At 59.0% G+C, this 18435-nt stretch overlaps 3 protein-coding genes across 3 annotated transcripts in view; all 3 read left to right on the top strand.

Annotated features, from left to right (window-relative positions):
- GRIN2D (glutamate ionotropic receptor NMDA type subunit 2D) overlaps window positions 1–2514 on the top strand; it is a 33332-nt gene extending 30818 nt beyond the window's left edge. The window contains 3 exon segments of the mRNA XM_039868616.1: window positions 133–441; window positions 610–1608; window positions 1610–2514. Of these exon segments, the coding sequence (XP_039724550.1) occupies window positions 133–441; window positions 610–1608; window positions 1610–1975 (1674 nt within the window). The 3' untranslated portion in view covers window positions 1976–2514.
- A 1503-nt stretch (window positions 2515–4017) lies between these two features.
- GRWD1 (glutamate rich WD repeat containing 1) lies at window positions 4018–9505 on the top strand. Its single transcript, XM_039868581.1, has 7 exons — window positions 4018–4251; window positions 4453–4570; window positions 4791–4950; window positions 6743–6956; window positions 7094–7236; window positions 7466–7663; window positions 8622–9505. Exons 1-7 carry the CDS (start codon window positions 4065–4067, stop codon window positions 8937–8939), a joined length of 1338 nt encoding a protein of 445 aa, XP_039724515.1. The 5' UTR covers window positions 4018–4064; the 3' UTR covers window positions 8940–9505.
- Window positions 9506–10440: 935 nt separating this feature from the next.
- On the top strand, window positions 10441–18224 carry KCNJ14 (potassium inwardly rectifying channel subfamily J member 14). The gene is made up of 2 exons (XM_039868582.1): window positions 10441–14638; window positions 16284–18224. Exons 1-2 carry the CDS (start codon window positions 13931–13933, stop codon window positions 16878–16880), a joined length of 1305 nt encoding a protein of 434 aa, XP_039724516.1. The 5' UTR covers window positions 10441–13930; the 3' UTR covers window positions 16881–18224.
- The last annotated feature ends 211 nt before the right edge of the window (window positions 18225–18435 follow it).

Below are 18435 nucleotides of genomic sequence, written 5' to 3'. Positions count from 1 at the left end.
CCGTAGAAGTGTTGGACGGGAGCAGGGGTGGGGGTAGGGGCGGGGCCGGGGGGGGGGTTGGGTCCCCGAGAAGGAGGGGATGAAGACGGGGACACCAGGGTCTGGTGGACGAGGTGGCTAGGGCCTATCTAGACTCCTATATCAGAGAGGCGGGTCCTCAATGGATGCCCGCGGAAGGTGACCTCTGACCACCCCCTCCTTTCCCCAGATGAGATCGAGATGCTGGAGCGGCTGTGGCTCTCCGGGATCTGCCACAATGACAAAATCGAGGTGATGAGCAGCAAGCTGGACATCGACAACATGGCGGGTGTCTTCTACATGCTCCTGGTGGCCATGGGCCTCTCCCTGCTGGTCTTCGCCTGGGAGCACCTGGTGTACTGGCGCCTGCGGCACTGCCTGGGGCCCACGCAGCGCATGGACTTCCTGCTGGCCTTCTCCAGGGTACGAGGGAGAGAGGGAGGACGAAGGCAGGGATGGGGACACACGAGCAGGGGTGTCTAGGGACGGAAGGGACCCGGGTGGAGCTGCGGGAGAGGAGCGAGGGGCGTGGAAGGCACGTGGTCCCGGGCCTCCCGCGCTGACCCCACCGTGTCCCGCGGGCGCCCGCAGGGCATGTACAGCTGCTGCAGCGCCGAGGCCGCTCCGCCGCCCGCCAAGCCGCCGCCGCCGCCGCCGCCGCAGCCGCTGCCCAGCCCGGCGTACCCCGCGGCGCGGCCCACGCCCGGCCCCGCGGCCTTCGTGCCCCGCGAGCGCGCCGCCGTGGACCGCTGGCGCCGCTCCAAGGTCGCGGGGCCGCCGGGGGGCGCGGGCCTGGCCGACGGCTTCCACCGCTACTACGGCCCCATCGAGCCGCAGGGCCTGGGCGTGAGCGAGGCGCGCGCGGCGCCCCGGGGGGCGGCCGGGCGCCCGCTGTCCCCGCCGGCCGCGCAGCCCCCGCAGAAGCCGCCGCCCTCCTACTTCGCCATCGTGCGCGACAAGGAGCCGCCCGAGCCCCCCGCCGGCGCCTTCCCGGGCTTCCCGTCGCCGCCCGCGCCCCCCGCCGCCGCGGCCACCGCCGTGGGGCCGCCGCTCTGCCGTCTGGCCTTCGAGGACGAGAGCCCGCCTGCGCCCGCGCGCTGGCCGCGCGCCGACCCCGAGAGCCAGCCGCTGCTGGGGCCGGGCGCGGGCGGCGCCGGGCCCGCGGGGGGCGCGGGCGGCGGGGCCCAGGCGGCGCCCCCGCCGTGCCGCGCCGCGCCGCCCCCCTGCCCGTACCTCGACCTCGAGCCGTCGCCGTCGGACTCGGAGGACTCGGAGAGCCTGGGCGGCGCGTCGTTGGGCGGCCTGGAGCCCTGGTGGTTCGCCGACTTCCCCTACCCGTACGCCGAACGCCTCGGGCCGCCGCCCGGCCGCTACTGGTCGGTCGACAAGCTCGGGGGATGGCGCGCCGGCAGCTGGGACTACCTGCCCCCGCGCGGCGGCCCGGCCGCCTGGCACTGCCGCCACTGCGCCAGCCTGGAGCTGCTGCCGCCGCCGCGCCACCTCAGCTGCTCGCACGACGGCCTGGACGGCGGCTGGTGGGCGCCGCCGCCCCCGCCCTGGGCCGCTGGGCCCCCGCCCCGGCGCCGGGCCCGCTGGGCCCCCGCCCCGGCGCCGGGCCCGCTGCGGGTGCCCGCGGCCGCACCCGCACCGCCCGCGGGCCCCGCACCGCGTGCCCGCCCCACCGGCCCCGCATCACCACCGGCACCGGCGCGCCGCGGGGGTCTGGGACTTCCCGCCGCCCGCGCCCACCTCCCGCTCGCTCGAGGACCTCAGCTCTTGTCCCCGCGCCGCCCCCCCACGCCGGCTCACCGGGCCTTCCCGCCACGCGCGCCGGTGCCCGCACGCCGCGCACTGGGGGCCGCCGCTGCCCTCCGCGTCCCACCGGAGACACCGGGGCGGGGACCTGGGGACCCGCCGGGGCTCGGCACACTTCTCCAGCCTCGAGTCCGAGGTATGACGCGGCCCCGGGGGGTCCCACCGCCCCCTCGGTCAGCGCAGGCCACGGTCCGAGGGAGCACGCAAACTGGACAGGACCCGCGTGGGGTGGGAAGGAAAAACGCGGAACTGGCCGGAACCCGCCTGGAGCAGCGTCCTGCGCCTCCTCGCTTTCGGGGCACTGCGAGCCGGAGGGAATTTGGCCCCCCGAATCTCACCCTGCCTGAGAGCGAGGCGGCGGGGGTCTCGGAGCCCGCTGGACTTTTTTTTTAAACCCGACAAGGGCTTTTTAACGTCACCAGATGGGGCGGGAGGTGGGGCCGGGGTGTCACGCCACGCCCCACCCCTACGCCCGGGGCCGTGGCCCCCACATCACTGTGCAGCTCCCCGGCCCCAGCCACGCCTCCGGGGAAGCCCGTTTTTAACCTTTCATCCATCGGGACTCAAAACTGTGAGACACGTTCGCCAAACTGTGACCCTAGACCTCGGCCCCGCCATACAGAAACCCCTGACCCCAGACTGTGACATCCGACCCCTACTAATGGTCATCCGACCCCAGACTGTGACTGTTATTTAAAACTGTGACGAACCCAGACCGCGCCCCGACCAGACTGTGACCCTTGACATCCAAACGGGACACCCCCTTCCTCTTCACCCTCGGTTGCTTTTCCTGTTTGACCTGGACCCCGCCCCCAACCGAGCCTGCCCCGCCCCAGCGATGATCCCAATCTCCAGGGGCCCAAACTTCCCACCCTGTTGCACTTCACTACCAGCCCCAGGTGCCACCAAACACATCCTCTCCCAACTCTCCCAATCCAGCCCTTATTTATGACCCTTCAGCGATGACCCGGCAGACCCCCCCAAAGCCTCCTCTTCCCAGATCTCCAGCCGGGTCTGGAGCTGGGTCGCGGAGGGGAGGGTCCGAGAATCCACACTCACCACCCAACTCCCTTCCCACTTTCCCGTTCCACATTGCAGTGTTTGGAATAAAACATGTTTTTATGCCTCGTCAGTCCAAGTGTGAGCTCCGTGTCTGTCTCATCCCCTCAAACTTCTCCGGAGGAAACCGAAACAGCAAAGTCCAGAGAAACAGGGGGCAGCGAGGGGACTAGAGCGAGAGAACAGATACCCTGGAGGGAGGTGGGAGACAGAGACCCAGAAAGAGGCGGTGAGAAAGGACCCTAAGAAGAGAAGGGCCGAGAAGGGTCCGGGGCGGACAGAGACCTAGAGATATGGCGGACAGAGAACTCAGGAAAAATCCAGCATCGAAAGCTTTTAGGATTCAAGTCTAGGGTCCCATTCCTATGGCTACAGGCAACGAGGTTTGCGAGATGTTTAATATCCTGTTCGTGCAAGCGAGGACAGTGTCTAATGTATTCCAGCCAGTCCACATATTTCAAACATCGTTAATCTCACCAAGCAGAATTTATTTCTAACATTTCATTATGCCAATTAGCCAAACCCCTGGTGCTGATGGGCGATAAAGAGCCGAAGCACTTTTAATAGCTGCCTCCAGAGGGTGGACTTTCTGATTAAATGCTCGCTGACCATGGCTGCTATGCGAAGTCCCGGTTAGGCAACTGACTGCCCCGAGAGAGTATATTCGACCGACTGACTTACTCGTGATATCCTGTTTAAGCATTTTGAAGCAAATTACAGCCATCAACACAAGGAGGAGAGAAGAAACCGGCTTTATGTGTCCTCAGGGTGCAGAAACCCACGCTCCTTGCCAGTAAGAGCTCTTATTTGCATACATGAATAATCAATTAAGTAAAAAGAAGCGCTGGGAGCCAAAGATGGAGTCGAGGCTCGGAACCCCTCTGGTGGACGGGAACTTTGGCCTCCTCCAGAACTACAGCTCCCAGGAGACCTTGCCACTGCTCCGCGAAGAGCGCCCCAAAGTCTCGCGGCGGGCGTAGTTTCTTAGCGTCCACCGCAGGCCTCCGCCAGTAAATCGGGACGCTGTTACCTTGGCTTTCTTTCCCCGGGTGGACTTCAAAGGGGCGGGGAAGAGAGAGATCGAGAGAGAGAGAGAGAGAAAAAAAGAAAAAAAAAAAAGAGCAACCGGAAGTGACGCTCTTACCTCGCGCCGGCGGTGAGAGGCTTCGAAGATGGCGGCGCGCAAGGGTCGGAAGCGCACGTGTGAAAGCGAACGACCCATGGAGGCCGAGTCCCGCGATGCAGGGTCCGAGGGCCCGGCCCAGGTCTACCTGCCCGGCCGGGGACCGCCGCTACGCGAAGGAGAGGAGCTGGTCATGGACGAGGAGGCCTACGTGCTGTACCACCGAGCGCAGACTGGTAGGGCTGGGCCCCTGGACTCCTGGGTCCTGAGGAAGGAGGGGACTGGAATCCTTGGTCCTGAGGGGCTCAGATCCTGAGCCTTTCACAAGAGGCGCTCTGAAAGAGAAGACTGGGGTCTGCGAGGGGTGACATCACACTGGAAGGGGCTGAGATCCCACTGTCCCACCCTAACTTTCCAATCCCTCCTTCCCTCTCCAGGCGCCCCCTGTCTCAGTTTTGACATAGTCCGGGATCATCTGGGAGACAATCGGACAGAGCTTCCCCTTACACTTTACCTGTGTGCGGGGACCCAGGCGGAGAGCGCCCAGAGCAACAGGTGAGACCTGAAGTTTTCCCTGGACCAGGAGCCCAAGTCCCCGGCCCCTGACCACCTCAAGACCCAGGAGTCTGAGCCTCCCACTCCCCCTCTCCCAGGCAGGACCCAGGAGGTAGGGCTTCCAGCTTCTGCCTCCCTCAGCCCCAGAAACTGGGTTTCCAGCCTCCTTCCTCCGTAAGGATCCTGGCATCCAGCGCCTGTCACATCACACTTTCCCCAGATTAATGGTGCTTCGGATGCACAACCTGCATGGGACGAAGGCCCCAGCATCAGAGGACAGCGATGAAGAGGAGGAGGAAGATGAAGAGGATGAAGAAGATCGGAAGCCTCAGCTGGAGTTGGCCATGGTGCCCCACTATGGTGGCATCAACCGAGTTCGGGTAAATACGATGCCAGGAGCCTGCTCTACATTCTCTGGAGCATAGTGCGACCCCCTACCCGCCATGTCCATACTGGTGCCTCATGTCCTTCAGCTTTTGGGAAAGCCCTGGGCATGTAACTTTATGTATGGCTTGATAGATGTCTTCGCTATTTTTAATTGCCTCTTGGTACTATGGAGATGTTTTTTATGTTCCTTCTTCTTCTGTAAAACAGTACGAGTTACAAAACTTACCTGATATAATGAATGATAAGATGGAATAACATATAGATAATTATATAGCTGAAGTACAATTAGTTCAGGTGCTTAGAAACAGCTCTTGATTGTAGTACGAGATATGTGTTTTCTGTTATTTCTCAGGAACTGTTCTGAGTGGTGGGGTTACTTCTGTGTTTCAGACTTATAGCTTCTGATGAGATTGATGTGTGAACTGAACGGGATGACATGTGAACAGCACTTAGAGCAATGCTTGGCCCATGGTTCTTGCTGGGCATTCCATTAAAATAGCACTGTGTTTCAGATACTGATCTAGGGGGTTTAACAGGGAGCAAAAGGTCTCTGGCTCCACGCAACTTACGTGTTAGTAGGGGAAGGAGCAAGAAGCAGCTTAGTACACGTGTACTGTGTCAGATGCTAAGCATTGTGGAGAAAAATAAAGCCAAGGTAGGGAGTTAGGGTGTTCCTGGATGGGGTTGCTATTTTGAATAGTGTGGTCAGGGAAGTATTCACGGATAAGGTGCCTTCTGAACAGAGATCCACAGGAAGTGAACGAGTGAGCCAAGGATACCTGTGCCAGAAGATTGGCAGGCAAGGGAAGCACGTGCAAAGGCCCTGGGGTGAACTTGGCATATCCGAGGAGTTTTGAGGGAAGCTGGGAACACCGGTGCATCTAAAGCAGAATGGGCGAAGGGGAGAGTGATGAGATTTTGGGGGTGGACACAGATGAGACAGGTCGTTCAGGGCCGTGGCCTTTACTTGGGGAGAAATTGGGAGCCATTGGAGAGTTTAGAGGAAAAAACGGGATGTGACGTGTGTTTTAAAGGGATCCTTGTGGCTGCCGTGTTGACACTGGGCTGCAGGGAGGCAAGGGCAGGATAGCCCTATGGTAATTCCGGGGAAGGACGACATCAGCAGTAGCATTCGTGACCACACAGGTAGCGAGAAAGGGTTGGAAGCGGTGCGTTTTCAGTGGAACCGGCAGCATAGGTGGCTGGTGTGAAGAAGAAGAGACAAGTCGAGAGCATGTCCTCTGCTTCAGGGCCTGAATGGGAACACCGGGGCGAGTAGTAGGTTGCAGTCGACAGTGAGGAGCTTGGCTTTGGTCGTGTAAGTGTGAACGGTCAGTGAGATATGAACCTGGAGTTCGAGAGAGGGGTCAGGGCTAGGGGCCGCTGGAAACCGAGGCTGAACGGGATCTCCTAGCGAGCGAATGCGCAGAGCCGGAGACCCGAGGACTGGGGCCTGCGACTCGCCAGCGTTTAGAGGGTTACAGAGACCAAGGGTCTGAACACACTCCCTGGGGCCGGTGGGAATTACAGCCTCGACTCCCAGGAGTCTTGAAGTTTTGTTCTCCCACCATCACTGTCTCACCCACAGAGTGGGGAGTCGTTCCGGGTACCAAGCCAGTCTTGCAGGCCGTGATCTTTCCCCACAAAAGGTTCTGGGAGTTGTAGTTCCAGCCCCGGAGGTCTGAGGACCTGCGGTTCTGGTGCTCAGGGAGGCTAGCAGCTTTGGTCACCACCCTGAGCCTCCTGTCCCTCCCACCTCACTTCCCCGTCTTCCTACCCCTGCAGGTGTCGTGGCTGGGTGAGGAGCCCGTGGCTGGGGTATGGTCAGAGAAGGGCCAGGTGGAGGTGTTTGCACTGCGGCGGCTTCTGCAGGTGGTGGATGATGCCCAGGCCCTGGCGGCCTTCCTCAAGGATGAGCAGGCCCGCGTGAAGCCCATCTTTGCCTTCGCCGGCCACATGGGCGAGGGCTTTGCTCTCGACTGGTCCCCCCGTGTACCTGGTGAGTCTCGGGGTGCATACTTGGTCCCGGGGGCGGAAGGGAGCAGGGCCTGTGGCAGGGGTGGGTGCTGAGACTCCGGGGAGGGGCGTGAACTGTGGCCCCCTGGGACCAGGTGGTTTCCTGACTCCCTTCCCCAGGGCGCCTGCTGACCGGTGACTGTCAGAAGAACATCCACCTCTGGACACCTACCGATGGCGGCTCCTGGCACGTGGACCAGCGGCCATTTGCGGGTCACACACGCTCTGTGGAGGACCTGCAGTGGTCCCCAACTGAGGACACAGTGAGGGCGGGCTGGGTGCCTGGACACAGCGAGGGTGGGCTGGGCGCCTGGACACAGTGAGGGAGGGCTGGGCGCCTGGACACAGTGAGGGAGGGCAGGGTGCCTGGACTCCTGGGTCCTGGGGGAGGTGGGGGCTGGGGGTAGGTCCTGGCGAGGGGCCTACTACTAGTCCCTGGTCTCCGGGGTGGGGCGAGGGTCCCCAGGGTCACTCTGACTCCACCTTGTCCAGGTTTTCGCCTCCTGCTCGGCTGATGCCTCCATTCGCATCTGGGACATCCGAGCAGCCCCCAGCAAGGCCTGCATGCTTACCACCGCCACCGCCCATGATGGGGATGTCAACGTCATCAGCTGGAGCCGCCGCGAACCCTTCCTGCTCAGTGGTGGGGATGACGGGGCCCTCAAGATCTGGGACCTGCGGCAGTTCAAGGTACTTTTGCGGCCGGAGTGGCTCCTGCTTCTGGCAGCCACTGGGATTTGGGGTCTTCACTGTCGATGCTTTTGTACATCAGAGCTGGGAAGGCCCTTTGGGGTGTAGATGAGGAATTAGGCCCCGCAGGAGGAAGTCTTGTGCCTGGTATGGAGTCGTTCACTCTACAGCTGGAGAGGTGACAAGAGACAGAAGAGGCTGGGTGGTGGCAGAGACTACAATTCCCATCTGCCCGTGGGGGAACCATGGGTTTTATAGAAACAGCTGAGGATCGGAGCCCAGCTCACTCACTGCAGGAGAGGAAACTGAGGCACAGAAAGACTGAAGCAGATGTGACGTCAGGGCCCCGCTAAGAGCCGACTTCGCAGAGCTGAGAGGGGCTGTGGGCAGGAGAGATCGCCGCTTCCGGCACGCCTCTGCTCAACGCCATAACTTCCTGTGGCTCCGTGCCTTCTTGGGACCGCCACGTTGTAATCTTTTTTTTCCCCTCCAGTGTAATGGGTTCTATAGAATCAGCCCTGGAGAGGCTTCTAGAAATCGATTCCAGCCCCCAAGGCAAGCGCATAGCCAGGTCACTTGGCTGAGTCGATTGACCATTGCAGTGTTGGCCACTTCTCCAGATTAGGGCGACTGCCATTCCAGCCACACTTTGCTTTACGGAAAGTGTCTTCGTCCCCGGCATCGGCCGCCTCCGGAGCCTGTGGGTCCTGCTTCTTCCCCCGTTTTAAGGCCCTCGAATCTGCAGGGGGAGCACTCAGAGCCCCACACCCCCTTTCTGGGCGGGGCTTCTCACGTGAAACCACAGACCCCAGCAGCCCTGGGGATGTGACACCTTTATTACCAGCTGCACTTTGCCATCTGTGCCAAATGGGGAATCTGGGCTTGTGGGGGCTCAGCCTGGGTCACCCCAGAAGTCAGGCTGAGGTGCTCAGAGCCCCTGACTCCCGTCTTCCCACAGTCCGGCTCCCCGGTGGCCACCTTCAAACAGCACGTGGCCCCCGTGACCTCCGTCGAGTGGCACCCCCGGGACAGCGGGGTCTTCGCAGCCTCTGGGGCAGATAACCAGATCACACAGTGGGACCTGGCCGTGGAGCGGGACCCCGAGGCGGGCGACGCGGAGGCCGAGCCCGGGCTGGCGGACCTCCCGCAGCAGCTGCTGTTCGTGCACCAGGGCGAGACGGACCTCAAGGAGCTGCACTGGCACCCGCAGTGCCCCGGCGTGCTGGTCAGCACCGCGCTGTCCGGCTTCACCGTCTTCCGCACCATCAGCGTCTGAGACGGCCGACCGGGCCGGCGGCGTCCGGTCTGGCCTCACGCGTGGGGACCGAGGTCTGAGTCGGCTCCCCGAGGGGACTCGTTCAGATCTCGGCAGCTCTGAGCGCCACCGGGCCCTCTCCAGAGGACTTCGCTCGGCCCACTGGCTGCCGTGATGGATTGTCTGACTGACTGCCCTTTGAAGGGACTTGGTTGGGTCCCATGTGCTCCCCACCAGCCAGAGGACTCTGTTGGCTCATTTCCCAGGTGGGCCTGGTGTGGCTCGTGTTACTGTGGCTACTTTGCCACCTGTGGCACTTGGCTTGACCCTTTGATCTCTCTGCCTCAGGACCCAGTTCCGGCCTTCTGTCTCCCCCAGGCGACGCCAGTGCGTTACAATGGGGTGGGTTCCCCCAGCAGAATTGGACTTGGCCTCTGGTCTTCCTGCCAGCTGGGCCTAGCCAGGACTTCCCAGCAGGGAGCTGCATGGGCCTGCTCCCCTTCCCCCCATGCTGAAAGCAGGCGCTGGGGTTGGGGGAGGAAAGTCGGGGGCTCCTGAGAGGCACTAAAGACCGGGACAGGCCTTGATGTGTGTGCGACTCCTCCTTCTGGTCACTTCCCTATGAGGACACGGGAAGGGCAGGAATCCGGCACCTCCTCCATGCAGCCCAACCCTCAGCCTGGTTGGGTGCTACCCTGTGTGCCTTCCCTAAATTTTAGTCCATTGGGAACTCGCTCCGGGTCTATAGAGGGCATCTCACCTGTGGGAGGCCCCCCTTTTAAAGGCTTCATCTCAGAGGGAACCAGGGAGTCCCCATTTCTCTGTCCTATCACTGTCCCTTTTATTATAATCTCACCATTTCTTTGTCATCTGTCCCCATCTTTCTCTGTCTCATTTGGGTCCCTATCTTCCCGTGCCTCCTGGCCCCCACGCCGTCTTCCTGCCCCCTCCTCCCGTGTCCACACTCTGCCATAGTCTCCTCTCCAGCCTGCTTGGGCTGTGGCCCAGCTGCTTGCCTGGCCTGGCTGTCCTCCCTGGCTCCCCCTCTGCGGCTCTGAGCTGGCCCCACCCCCTACCCCCCTTCCGCCCAGGCCTCTGATCCGCCTATGGACACAGAGGTCGGGTGCCCGGCATAAGGCCCCTGGGGCCGAGGAGAGACCGCAGCCCCTCAGCACCCAGAGAGGAGCCCCCAGCAGAGGGCATGGGGGTGGGCTGCCCCCCCAGGTATGTGCCTGCATGCAGTCCCTGGGCAGGGGGCGTGGGCCTGAGAGCCATCCCACCTCCCCCCACCCCGTCCCTCCACCCTCCATCCTCCCTGCCTGGGCGTCTCTGCGCCCACACCCCCACCCCGTCCTCACTGTTCCCCCTCGGGGCGGTCCCATCTTACCCTCGGTGACAGAGTCCAGCCCCAGAACGACCTCTCCCCACAGGTTCGGTACCTCCAACTTTGACCCATCTGCATTTTCTGCCCTTTGCCATTGCCCCCCCATCCTGTCTCAGCAGAGCCTGTCGCCCCGTCTGTCCCGTCCGCTGGCCTCTGTCTTCACGACTCCATCTCCCCTCTCCGTTCCCGACACGATCTCCCCTTTCATCTCCCAGTTGCTCGTCTACCTGTTTCTTCCCCTCTTCCCCTGGGCCTCTGTCCCGTCTTTTGGTGTCTGCACCCCCGTCTCTGCCCCCTTCTCTCTGCTCCGTCCACCCACCATCTCTGTCCTTTCTGCTTTCTCGGGCTCCCTCTCAGCACCCCCCTCTCTCCCCCACCTCAGCCCTTGTCTGTCTGTCCACAGTCTCTGCCCAGACCCTATTGGGAGGTGGGGGGCAGGGGGAACACCCAGGGTCTCAGGGGAAGAATGTGGAAGTGTGTTTCTTTGGGGGCGGGGAGGTCAGCCCCGGGGACAGGGCTGCTCGGCCCCAGATTAGACAGTGACTTTGACACCAAGTTAACGCACCTTAAGCCCCGTGTCTCCTTTATATGGAAACATTAAGCTGCTCGCAGGTCAGTGGGAGGGTGGGGTGGGGGACTCCAGGCTCTCGAGCCTTCCTTCCCCTCCCCCTGCCTTTGCAGGGAAGTGGGGCCCTGAGCCCAAGTTGCATCCACCCCTGAGAGTGGGGCTACGCTGGATGCAGAGAAGGCCCCCCAGAGGCGGACACCCCCATCTGCTCTGTGGAGTGGAGAAGGTCACAGCCACCTCGCAGGGCTGAGAATGGGTGCAAGGACTTAGGAGGCATTCCTGGGTTGGAAAGGCTCGGGGCCCAGACCGGCGCCCCATCCCTGCTCTGCATGGGTCTGGCCAGGTTTCTGAGCCCGTTCCCCAATCTGAACCAGAACAATGACCTTGACCTCCCAGCGTCCTGAGCTGTCAAGGTGAGCGGCGGGCTGCAGACAGATTCCTGAGGAGCTTGCCTCGAGGCCCTGGACACAGTAGGTGTTCAGGAAACAGGAGCGCGCTCAATGAGGTCGTCGGTGGTTTGTCCCTCAGGCTTTGGCACACAGCCGGGATGGGGATCCGGGGTTTGCCGTCCTCCGGGTCAGGAGCCTGACCCAAGAGACAGACCTCGGCAGCTCAGCTTGGTTTCCCGTGAACAGCAAAGTCCCCAGGGTTGTGCTTAGGGGCGAGCGGGTGTGAGGAGGCCCAGCCTGGAGCGGGGGCTGGACGCCAGCCGGCTTTCCCCTTACCCTGTCTTCGGTGGCTTCTGAGGGGTTCTAGTGCACAATGGGGACTTCCCGGCAGGACAGAACTGCATAGGTCAAGATCGGAGCCTTGATTTTGACGTTGAACATGACCCTTTCAGCGATTAGTCTGCCTCCCCTTTTTTGAAGAATGCCCTAACCCTCGGAGTCTAAAAAGAGAGTTGGGCTCCATCGTGGGTGCTGGACACAGCCAGGCCCGGAGCTGCAGCCGCAGCTTGGCCCCTGGGATCGGCATAGTAAACCCCAGGTGGCGGGCGATCCAGTGGTCATGGACAGCAGGTGCTGAGCCGGGGGTAGGGAATGAGCCATTGGTATGGAACTTGACATTGACCAACAGCCCTCTCTCCAGATTGAGCAGTCCCCCAGCTCTGCCAAGAAGTTCATGAGGATCCCAGAACCTGTCACAGTGCATACATAGGTTCTTGGAAAATATTGATGGAACCAGTATGCAAATTATTTCACCCCTAGCCGAGAAAGGTCCCGAAAGTCCTTCCACTTCAGTGCCAGATGTCCCCCTGCAGCTGCTGGAGGGCGTTGAGGTCTGCAGGTGCACCCCCGCCCCCTTCTCTGCCTTGTCAAGTTGCTGAGAATCCCTCCATTTTGCAATGAGACAACTAAGGCTCAGGGAGGAATATGACCTGCCACCAGTCAGTCATAAGACTAGTAAGTGGCAGAGCCAGTATTCAACCCAGAACTGCCTGATTCAGAAGCCCAAGGTCTTTCTTCTGTAGCCTCTTCCTTTCAAGGTGGCAGTGTTTTATCCCCATCCCACAGATGAGTAAACGGAAGCTCTAGAAAAGGAAGCCAGTGGTCTCAAGGCACACAGTGGGTCAGCAACTGAGCCTGCTTGTATGGCCGGAGGACCCTTCCTGACCGATGAAGCCCAATTTCCCTATTTTACAGTTGGAGAAACTGAGGCTCAAAAAGACACGACCAAGGTCTGAGGGGCACGGTTTTTTGTTGTTGTTGTTGTTGTTTTTGGTAACGATTTTATTGAAATGTAATTCACATACATACAACTCACACGTGAAAGTGTGCGATTCAAGGGGTTTTAAGTATATTCGTGGAGTAGCGCGACCATCGTCGCAATCGAGTTTAGAACATTTTCATCTCAATGTCCTCCGGCTGCAGTTCCCAGCTCCCATCTCCCCAGTCCTGGGCACCACTAGTCTACTTTCTCAATTTATGGATCTGCTCATTCTGAACATTTGATATAAATTATATAGTATGTGGTCTTTTGTGTCTAGCTTCTTTCACTTAGAATGTTTTCAGGGTCCCCCCGTATCGTAGTGTGTGTCAGTGCTTCATTTCATTACCGGGGAGTTATTCCCGTATGTGGACATAACCACATTTTATTTATCCATGTATCAATTGTTGGATATTTAGTTTGTTTCCATTTTTTGGACTATTGTGAATAACGCTGCTATGAACATTTGTGTACAAGTGTTTATGAGAACACATTTCTCTCCGGAAATATTTAGGAGTGGAGTTGCTGGATCATATGGCAACTTTTAAACATTTAAGGAACTACCAGACTTTTGAGGAGAGGGGCTAGTTTCTTGGTGTCCTCGTCAACACTTAGGTTCTGGTTTGGGGCTTTGTATTTTACATTATTATAGCCATCCTCAGTAGGTGTGAAGTATCTCAGCGTGGTTTTGATTAGCATCCTTGATGGCTAATGAAGTATCCTTTCGTGCACATCTTGGCTGGTACATCTTTTTTGGAGAAATTTCTAGATCATTCGCCTACTTTTAAACTGGCTTGTCTTTATTATTGAATCACGAGGACTCTTTATATATTTGACATACAAATTTCTTAAATACGTGATTTGCAACTATTTTTTCCCATTAGTGGATTCTCTTTTCACCTTGTTAGTGTCCTTTCAAGCACAAAAGCTTTTAAGTTTGATGAAGTTCGGTTTATCTTGGTTTCCCCTTTTGTTGCTTGTGTTTTCTGAGCCTGTTTTGAAAAACAAGTAACCTCGGAGCTCCAGCTCCTCTCGCCATGCTGACTCGGTGCTGAGAGGCAGTCATCTCTTAGTTACCGAGTTTTGGACTCTGGAGCCAGACAGCGAGCGTGCAAGTCCTGGCTTACTCAGCTGTGACCTTGGGCAAGTTAGGCATTCTGTGCCTCGGCTTCATCTGTGAACTGGCGCTCGTGTCTGCAGTGCTGTGAGGCATGAGGCTCCTAAGGCCCAGGGAGCACACGCGCAAGGGCCCACCCGTCCCTGGCACCTCTGACGTTGCTACCCACATCTTGTCCCTGCAGGTTCGGGGCGCCTGCCCCCCACTAGGACAAGTGGAGGGGGTGTCCCCGCCCAATGGGCCTGGCCAGGGCCCTGCGCCGCCTTAGCGGCGCCCTGGAATCGGGGGACAGCCGGGCAGGCGATGAGGAGGAGGCCGGGCCTGGGCTGTGCCGCAATGGGTGGGCACCATCGCTGTCGCCGGTGGGGCGTCGCCGCGGGCGCTTCGTCAAGAAGGATGGCCACTGCAACGTGCGCTTCGTGAACCTGGGCGGCCAGGGCGCGCGCTACCTGAGCGACCTGTTCACCACGTGCGTGGACGTGCGCTGGCGCTGGATGTGCCTGCTTTTCTCCTGCTCCTTCCTCGCCTCCTGGCTGCTCTTCGGCCTGGCCTTCTGGCTCATCGCCTCGCTGCACGGCGACCTGGCCGCCCCGCCGCCGCCAGCGCCCTGTTTCTCCCACGTGGCCAGCTTCCTGGCCGCCTTCCTCTTCGCGCTGGAGACGCAGACGTCCATCGGGTACGGCGTGCGCAGCGTCACCGAGGAGTGCCCGGCCGCCGTGGCCGCCGTGGTGCTGCAGTGCATCGCCGGCTGCGTGCTCGACGCCTTCGTCGTGGGCGCCGTCATGGCCAAGATGGCCAAGCCCAAGAAGCGCAACGAGACGCTCGTCTTTAGCGAGAACGCGGTGGTGGCGCTGCGCGACCGCCGCCTCTGCCTCATGTGGCGCGTTGGCAACCTGCGCCGCAGCCACCTCGTCGAGGCCCACGTGCGGGCCCAGCTGCTGCAGGTGCGGGGCCACCCCGGGGGCGGGCCGCTGCTGGGGGTGGGGGGCCGGAAGGGGCCTTCGCGGAGTGGGGACCCCTAGCGGATTGTGGGAGATGTAGGCCTGATGGCGAGGTGTGCGTGGGGCCTGGAGGGCGCGTGGACTACAGTTCCCAGCAGTCCCTCCGGAAGGGACCTCCCCGGTTCCGTCCCGGATCAGCTTCAGGAGATGTAAACCCGAGAGAGAGGGCGATCTGTGAGCAGCTCTTCCTGGAGGCTGAGACTTGAGATAGATTTTTGAGACATAAAGAGCTTCCTAAGGCTTGAGGATGAGCCCCCGATGGGGTTGTGGGAAATCTAGACCTGAGAGGGCCACCCTGGCCTGTTAAGGCTCTGAACTGCAGTTCCCAGAAGCGTCCGGGGACAGGGAAAGTGCCCCGTGGGTGGTCTGAGGCGTTGATGTAGTTTTTGCCCGCGGTGTAAACCACGGCTGGGGTTTACAATTCCCAGAGGCCTGTGACTTGAGGCCATGCCCCTGTGGGTTGTGGGAGATGTAGGTCCCAGGATGGGTGCAAGAACACAGTTCTCCATGGCCTCTGGGCACGGGGTCCTGCAGCTCTTGTGGGAGACTTCTTTCCCCACGCCAGGAGCCCACTGTCTCCCACCAGCCTCCTGCTCGGAGGAGTACAGGGCCGGGGCTGGGAAACTCAGCGGTAAAACAAAAAACAACTACAACTCCCATGGGCTCCTGGGATAGTAGTGGGCTCGCTCCAACGCTCTGCAAAAGGCGCTTTCGCGTTTCTGAATTGTGCTCAAACTGCCCAAATTCTGGGCAGTACCTAGCTGCCCTTGGCCAGTAGACACTTAACCCTGGGCTGAGGTTGGACTTAGGTTAAGAGGGAGGATGGGATGGTGGTGGGAACCACAGCTCCCAGCAGCATCTGGGGTCTCCAGGAGACAGGTGGGAGAGAATGGGTCCCCAACCCTCACCTCTGTCTCCTGCTTGAGACGTCAGGATTCCTGACTAGGAGGGATACTGTCTCTCCCAGAAGTCTCTGTGGCCTGTGGGGGTAGGTATGGAACCAATGGGTAGGTGGACAAAACCGACCTGGGCTGGGGACCGCATACCCACAAACACAAACGCGCATATACACCACGGGGTGCAGGGCTTATAGTTGGTTTGGGGGTGGGGCTGTGCGAAGAGCTGGGGGCGTAAGCCAAAGCAGTGGTGGAGCACAGGATATGGGACCTAGCTTGGAATCCTGGTTTATTTTCCCCTGGCCGTATATTAAAAGCCATTTTTTCTCTCCCTCTTCTTCTCCAATTGCTGGTCGGATGTGATTCTTCTGTTTCTTTAACTTCATCTCTGCCTTGCTGATTTCCGTGGCTCTCTGTCAATATCTCTCTGTCCCTCTTCCTCTCTCCTGTCTTTCTCTTCCTCGGATTTCTATCCCCAAATCCTCTCTGAGTCTCCGTTCCCTCTTTCTCTGGGCCTCCGTCCTCCTCTCTCTGGGCCTCCATCCCCCTCTCTCTGAGTCCGTATATTCACCCACCGCTGGTCTCTGCTCTTCTCTTCGTCTGCATCTCCATTCCTCTCTCTCGCCATCTCTCTCTCTTTCCATCTCCATGCTCTCCGCTGTCTGCCTTTGGCCCTGTGCCTTTCGCGGCAGCCTCGAGTGACCCCGGAGGGTGAGTACATACCCCTGGACCACCAGGACGTGGACGTGGGCTTCGATGGCGGGACCGATCGCATCTTCCTCGTGTCTCCCATCACCATCGTGCACGAGATTGACTCGTCTAGTCCTCTGTATGAACTAGGACGTGCCGAGCTGGCCCGGGCCGACTTTGAGCTAGTGGTCATCCTCGAGGGCATGGTTGAGGCCACGGCTATGACCACACAGTGTCGCTCTTCGTATCTCCCTGGCGAGCTGCTCTGGGGCCATCGTTTTGAGCCAGTCCTCTTCCAGCGTGGCTCCCAGTACGAGGTCGACTATCGTCACTTCCATCGCACTTACGAGGTCCCAGGGACACCGGTCTGTAGTGCCAAGGAACTGGACGAATGGGCAGAACGGGCTTCCCACAGCCCCAAGTCTAGCTTCCCCGGCTCTCTGGCTGCATTTTGTTACGAGAACGAACTTGCTCTGAGCTGTTGCCAGGAGGATGAGGAGGAAGAGGAGGCCAAGGAGGGGGATGAGGCGGAGGCAGAAGATGTGGCTGCCAGCCCTCGTGTACTCACACCAACCCTGGCTCTGACCCTGCCCCCGTGATGCCAGCTGGACACCCCGATTTGTATCCCCTTCCCAGAGATAGCAAGATGGCGAGATCGGGCCCTCACCTGGGACATGGACAGTGTTCCCCAAGACCAACGGACCTGCTGGGTAAATTATTAGCTGGCGAAGTTCTGCCACGCCTAGTGGACCCACCGCGGACATACCGGATCTTAATTCCTCTGCGTTCCGTGCTCCCTTCTGAGACCCCTTAATCAGCTTGATTCCTGAGTCTCACCAGAGCTAAGGGATCCAGAATTCTGGCCCACCCAAGAGGCGAGGGCTGGTGGTTCTCGATTCTTCTACATGGCTGGCTCGAATTGTTGAGCAGGGTCAGGAATCAGTGGTATAGACCTCTTCTGGGGGCGGAAGTCAGCGGTTCAGAGCAGCAACAGAGATCAAGAGTTTCTAGGTCTAGGTTGACCTAAGATTCAAAGGACTGTTCCTGTTAGGCTCAGTCAACCAAGTATCAAGTCGTTTTTTTCTAGATCACCTAAGGAAGGAAAGTTATGGAATGCTGCATGCATTCAAGACTATCTTGATTGACCAAAGGCAAGAAATGTTGACCGCAAGTCAAGAAAAGACGTGTGGTTCCAGAAAGCCCATGTTTTAAGATTCTGTGAATCTAGATTGACCTCAGAGGCAAGCGGTGGTTCTAGAACAGGTTTGACCTAGAGAGTAGAACTACTCCAGAAACTAAAGAGTCGTGTTTCTAGAATGCACAACACAATGGCGAGTCTGTGGGTCTGGAAGGACTGAAGTGACACGTTGGGAGTTCTCGATGATAGGTGTCTTCAGACCACTGGTCGAAGGACATCGAAGCAAGGGGATAATCAATGCTTCTAAATGATCCACAGTGTTTTTGTTTGTTTTTAAGTGCCATTCTAGAATGTCCAAAGGAATCAAGATTCTGTGGCTCTACATTGACCACAGAGTCAGGGAAGGAGTAGCAATCCTAGATGTCTGAGATTAACTGGTTCCAGTTTGCCCAAGAGAGTTGAGAATCTCGATGATTCTAGATGACTTCTTTGTGGTTCTGTAATGCCAAAAGAATCTGAGGCTCCAGGGATCTCGAGTTGTCCATTTTCAAAACCCGAAAGTTCTAATCAGCTCCCAGTCCTGGACTCAGGACTTGACAGGCAGCGTTTCTGGGTGGACCTAGAAGGTGAGGGTCTGGGGCAAGACCCTGTGGGCAATGGCTAGTTATCAGGCAAGGGAAGGGAGAGGCCCAAGGCCGGTGAGTCGACAGTGCTCTGGAATCCTACACCTAGTGATGTGTGTCTATTTCTTAAAGATGTTATACATATGTGTATTATATATATATAATATAAATACAGATATCTATTTATTTTTCCTGTGATTCCTACAGGAGGGTTAGAAACAGAGCTCGAGCTAATTGGAATGGAGTCCTTTACAAGGATCCAGGAAGCTTTGCTCTAAATCTCAACTCCGCCCCAACGTACTGTGTGACTTTGGGCAAATCACTCCCCTCTCCTTACCTCAGTTTCCCCATCTGTAAAAATGGGGCATTGGAACTTGATCTTCTCCAAGGGCC

The sequence above is a fragment of the Pteropus medius genome, unplaced genomic scaffold (genome assembly GCF_902729225.1).
Source record: "Pteropus medius unplaced genomic scaffold, Ma_sr-lr_union100, whole genome shotgun sequence".
Lineage (NCBI taxonomy): Eukaryota > Metazoa > Chordata > Mammalia > Chiroptera > Pteropodidae > Pteropus > Pteropus medius.
Note: the sequence above shows the minus strand (reverse complement) of the source record. Positions and strands in the feature narration are given on the sequence as shown.